Source organism: Monopterus albus, unplaced genomic scaffold, assembly GCF_001952655.1.
Source record: "Monopterus albus unplaced genomic scaffold, M_albus_1.0 scaffold83.1, whole genome shotgun sequence".
In the NCBI taxonomy this organism is placed as follows: Eukaryota; Metazoa; Chordata; class Actinopteri; order Synbranchiformes; family Synbranchidae; genus Monopterus; species Monopterus albus.
The window spans coordinates 1275084-1280867 of record NW_018127963.1 but is presented as its reverse complement, the minus strand read 5'-3'; the positions used below and the strand labels follow the sequence as shown (position 1 = coordinate 1280867).

At 40.9% G+C, this 5784-nt stretch overlaps 1 protein-coding gene across 1 annotated transcript in view; it reads left to right on the top strand.

The window, feature by feature from the left end:
* Positions 1-5784, top strand: part of LOC109964012 (guanine nucleotide-binding protein subunit alpha-11) — a 39892-nt gene that overhangs the window by 20077 nt on the left and 14031 nt on the right. Inside the window, exons 2-3 of the mRNA XM_020607012.1 lie at positions 1928-2112; positions 5132-5286. Of these exons, the coding sequence (XP_020462668.1) occupies positions 1928-2112; positions 5132-5286 (340 nt within the window). The remainder of the gene's footprint in view (positions 1-1927; positions 2113-5131; positions 5287-5784) is intronic.

The following is a 5784-nucleotide window of genomic DNA, read 5'->3' as shown; positions in this document are numbered from 1 at the left end:
TTATTAATAAAAATGTTTTGTCACTTTTTTTTTTTATCTTATTGGCCAAGTATGTTTAACACGCTTAAGTCATTTGTCTCTGGTACAGATAGAGTGTTCAGCTGAGGCAGCGGCATTATTTTACACACACACCAACTGCAGCGCTGTCCTGGCCACCATGACTTGGGGGTTCAGTGTCTTTGCCCAGGGACCCTTTGACATGTGGACTCGGGAGACCGGGAATTGAACTGCCAACCTCCTCGTTTGAAAACGACCAGCTCTATCTCCTGAGTCACAACCGCCCCCAAGTTTAATGAGCAATTGTCAGCTACAGCCCTATTTGAGATTAGTAGAACAAAGACAAGAGTGACGGATAGAGACCAGAGTGTGTACCTTTAGCTAAAAGTGCTGTGACTCAGACTTGAATGTTGGAAGAAGTGAGATAGGGAGGCAGAGAGAGAGAGTGAGAGGAGGAGAATTCAAGCAGGTTGTAGAAGAAGAAAAAATGATATGTAATGGGGGTGGAACAGAAGAGGATTATGGAGAGCATAGCATGGCTAAGACTGCTACCTGCCTTGTCTTCCGAATGTTGTTCTTTGGGTGAGGACCACAGTATACAAAACTCAGATGCTTTCATCCAACTCTGACATTTCCTAAGCCTAGAGTGGAAGTTTGCTCACAAAATATGTTCATATAAAAACAGAGACCTGCTGTGGAAGCATTCGTGGTACAGTTTTTTTTGTGTGTGTGTGTGTGTGTGTGTGTGTGTGTGAGGGATCTGTGGAGTTCTGTACATCTCAGTTGCTGCATATGCAAACAGATTTACTGCAGATTTATGCAAGTGTGCATTTGCATGGCCACTGTGATACAGAACTGGAGAAGTGAACTCAGTTTACCTGGCTCTTTGCTGAGCTGAGGTGAGCCATGCAGCCCTAATGTGGCTACCCTGGGTTTGCGCCACTTTATCCAGACTATCAGTTGGACCTTTGTGGTAAGGACTGCTGAAGAATGCTCATCTGAGGGCCAAGATGATGTTTGACTTGCAGGACAATGTCTAGACCACAGTTGAGGCAAAGCAGAAACTTCTGGCACAACTTCTGGCAAGGTGCATAGATGACGGAAAAATAAACTGAAAAGGGCAAAACTCCAGCAGCACTTGCAGTGTATAGAACAACTTTATTGTAAGACCAATGTGTTTTAGCTTGTTGCCTTCAAAAAACTAAACTAAACTTTAGGGTGCATTGGGTTCAGTGGTTTGTGTTTGAATACAGGTGACAGAAGATAGATTGTACTGTTTGTGGAAAAATCAGAACGGAAAGAAAGAATGACCAGTTCAGCTAAGCAGCCTGTATTGCACTGAGGTCTGGACCACTCCCTGGGGCATGATGATGCAGATTTCTTCACAGCCTTGTGTATCAGCACCAGGGCGTAGGTGGACATACAAGGTCAGCTGGTTGGAAGGGCAGGCCAGTTCATTACAACAGAAATATGAGTTATATAAAACGGCTAAAATCTGACCACGTTAGTTATGCTTGGTTGACCTTGTTGAGAACAGAGTCATCCCAGCATTTCTTTATTTTACTGCTTAGTTTGCTCTAAGACTTTACTGTGGAAAAAAAAAACAGTGAAAAGTAGTGCACTACATGACACTTGATTTTGTTGTTGGATAGATTAGAACTTGTTTTGGGGTTTAATGGTACTGACCCATTTTTTGAAGCATCATTTGATTCATTTAGCAAGCTTCACGTTACACTGAATAATTTTTCCAGTGTGTCTGCACACAAGACTTATCACCATCTTGTTTTAGTTATTTCCTTTGTTTGTAGCTGTATTCAAACACTGTTGTTGTTGTTACTGGTGTATTTTTTTTAACACTCCACTGTCATTTATCTTTTTTGATCCTTTTTCAGTTGTTGACTAACCTCCCCTGACCTCTTGTCTCTTTCAGGAACTGGAGAGAGTGGCAAGAGCACTTTCATCAAGCAGATGAGAATAATCCATGGGTCGGGCTACACAGACGAGGATAAAAAGGGCTTCACCAAACTGGTGTACCAGAATATCTTCACCTCTATGCAGGCCATGATCCGTGCAACTGAGACTCTCAAGATCCCATTCAAGTATGAAGAGAACACGGTGCGTACTGTCAAGTGTTTTGCTGAAAATATTGCAATATCATCTGTTACTTAAATGGACTCCTATATCCAAATTACAGGCATGTACCTTGGTTAGAAAAACATATTTTCTCCATGAACTTCTTAACATGAATAATGGGGCCCAACAAGAATATGTGATTTTCTGTCAAAGTTAGAACAGTTTTTGGATATTTCACATTTGAGATTTATGTATTTAGATTTATGTTTTGTTTTTTTACTGAGACATTAGCTTTGTCTCAATTTAATGGCTGCCTCATTTGAGCGATGCGGTCCACAAAGGCCAAGTCTGGCCGAACCATGTGCCAAACCAAAATGAGACAGTCTGGTCTACAGAGGATTTCCAATTACGTTGCCGACTGTTCCTAGCCTTACCATTGCGTTATGAAGCACCGCTGCTGACTTCTAGCACTCTTGATAGCCGGTCTGCTCTCTGCCAGTGCACAGAGAATCATGGAATAGGGTGAGCTGTGAAGGATCCACCAGTTGCAGACATTTCTCAGCTGCATTTGAAGGAGCCTTTGAAATGGGCAGGCTTTGTCACAGTGCTGTGACGCAGTCGGGCTTCAAATGCAGCCTTTGAAGGATTCCTCCCTTGAATGGACCTAAGACATAATGACGTAATGCAGCGTTTACCGTGGTTGTTTGCGGTCAAAATGTGGGGATGACATAACACACTATCGCTACAAGCAGTGACAGATATTAACATTCATTCGCGTGAAAAAATCATTGTCAAAAATATCTTAAAATGGTTTGTGTTAATTGTTGCATGACATTGTGTGTATTAAGCACACCAGAGCTGCCTTTTTTCAAACTTCAGCAAGATGGCAAGAGGTGACAGAAATGGATAGATTCAATCAGAAATGAGGCAATCAAAACATCAAACCATTTTTGACAATAATATTTGCCTGCAAATTAATGTTAATGTTACTAACTGCTTGTAGCAATAGTGTGTATTGTATTGTATTGTATTGTAACTTCTCAATTAAGCCATTATTGGCGTGTCTTGAAGATGTCAGGGACTGGATGACCCTAAGTTTGTTAAAACTTAATGAAACAAAGACTGAAGTAACAGTGTTTGGTCCAAATAAATCTTGCGACCTCCCTTCAGTTGATTTAGGTCACCTCACATGGTATGAGAAACCGACGATTTTGAATTTGGGTGTAAAAATTGATTCTGGTCTGAAATTTGACCGCCAAATTAATGCGGTTGTGAAATCTAGTTTTTTCCACTTTAGGCAGATAGAAAAGGTAAAGCCTTTTCTTGCATGCCAGCATTTTGAGACAGTAATCCATGCATTTATTACATCACGTTTGGATTACTGTAACGCACTGTATGTTGGAGTCAGCCAGTCGTCACTTGCTCGTCTCCAAATGGTTCAGAATGCGGCTGCCCGTCTTTTGGTTGGGGTGCGTAAAAGGCAGCACATAACCCCTATTTTGGCATCCCTTCACTGGCTCCCTTTGACCTTTAGGATTCATTTTAAGATCCTTTTATTTGTTTTTAAGTCTTTTAATGGTCTTGCACTATCGTACCTTGTTGAGCTTTTGTCTCCCTATAGTCCGTCTCGGTGCCTGAGATCAGCTGACTAGCTCTTGCTGGGGGTACCAAGGGTTAGGCGTAAATTTAAAGTGGACAGAGCGAGCGTTTTCCGTTGTGGCTCCTAGGCTATGGAATGCGCTGCCTCTTTATATAAGGCAGGCCCCCTCGTTGGCCACTTTTAAAACTTACTTGAAGACCCATTTGTATGCCTTGGCGCTAGATACGGTGTGAGACTCTGTTCGGGTCCTGGTTTTGGATAGTACTTTGTGCTATTTTGATTTAGTTATTCAATTTTATTGTTGTTTTATTCTTTTTTATTAATGTAGTTGTTTATTTGTTTACATGTTTTAAATGGAATCTTATGTTAAGCACTTTGTTTGGCTCTGGCTGTGTTAAAGTGCTCTATAAATAAAGTTGAGTTGAGTTGTATCATCCTCACCTTTCACCCACAATGCACCACAGTAAAAAGTGCATTACATCATTACGTTTTAGGTCCATTGGGACACAGCTATTCTCGCTGGATAGGCAGGATTCATTTAGAACAAGATGATGTCACATTCTTCTGTACACCAATAAGGATTTAGCACCATTTGTTTTAGAATCTGATGTTAGTTGATGTGTTGATTAGCTGTCAATCAAATATCAGTAACACCACACCCACACAGTCCTGGTGAAGCAGATAAACTGATTTCACTCAAGTAATCCTCAGCTCGGCCCAAAACTACAAGACTGAAAAATTTAGTGGTGTGGAGTTGAAAAGGAATCTCATTAGATCTCTGTAGCCTGCTTCTCATCTCTGCTTGAGGCTAGCAGTCCTAGACTACATTAGCCCAGTACAAGCATAACATACCCAAATCTCTGGCCAGCTGATTTATTTAAGACTAAATGCTCTCTCCTTAACCAAACCAGAGCTGCCTCTAGTGGTGTTCATTCTGGAATTTTAATTGGTGAGCAGGTAGAAGTTCATGTCTTGCTCATGGACACAAATGACTTCATCCAGTCAACAAAGGCCATTTGCCATCTTGGTGCGAATTATCATTCAGCTTCCTGTGAAATGTCTGGCCACTGTTGTCAGCGTGACCTGCAATCACTGTTCTTGATTGCTCCATCCAGCACCTGTGTGTCCAGTTTAATCAGCACACCACATTCAAATGGATCATAAACCTGGCATTAAAATAAGATGTAAATGGGCCTGGTCTCCTTCAGTGAACTGTGGCCTATGATTACTGATCACCATAGTTGGTGTACTCTTTACTGAATATAGCGCTGCAGAGATTGTGAATGTGTTCACTACTTAAGTAAACTGTTTTCCCCTGATTTTGAAAATGTCATCATTTGCGCACTGGATTTGGGTATTTTGGATTGCATGACATCTGTTAAGAATAGATTAAATTTTTTTTTTTTTTAAATAAAACCCTAATGGTATTGTTAGATGTTTGCTTTTTCCCCTTTTCTTCAGAATAATGCTCAGCTGGTGCGTGAGGTGGATGTGGAAAAGGTGTCATCATTCGAACAGCCATACATTAGTGCGATAAAGAGGCTGTGGGCTGACCCTGGCATCCAGGAGGCCTACGATCGTAGACGAGAGTACCAGCTCTCTGACTCCACCAAATAGTACGTCTGTGATCTAATGGATTCATGTAATGGAATGACTATGATTATTTACTCTCTATGTAGTGGTGAGGGCGCTTGTAAGCTTCAGAAATTACAGAAATGTCAAGGTGGTGAAGCAGTGTCAAACCTTTTTGGTAGTTTCCTGACTGTTCCACTTGGATGGTTCAGGCAGATACAAAGAGTTGGGAAAATGCAAGAAATGTTGGCAGGTTTATAAACAACTGCTAATAATATCAGGGCTAATTCCAACCTGCATGAATCCATTTCAGGCAAAAGGTTGAGGACTGGAAAAAATTCCAGCTTGTGCATAGATGTATTTATGTGTTTTATGAGCTACTTCTTGGCTTTTTGCATATTTATTCTTAGTTTTATGTTTTTTACAGAACAGTTTTATGTTTTTGTCATATACAGTGGGTACGGAAAGTATTCAGACCCCCTTAAAATTTTCACTCTTTGTTATATTGCAGCCATATGCTAAAATCATTTAGGTTCATTTTT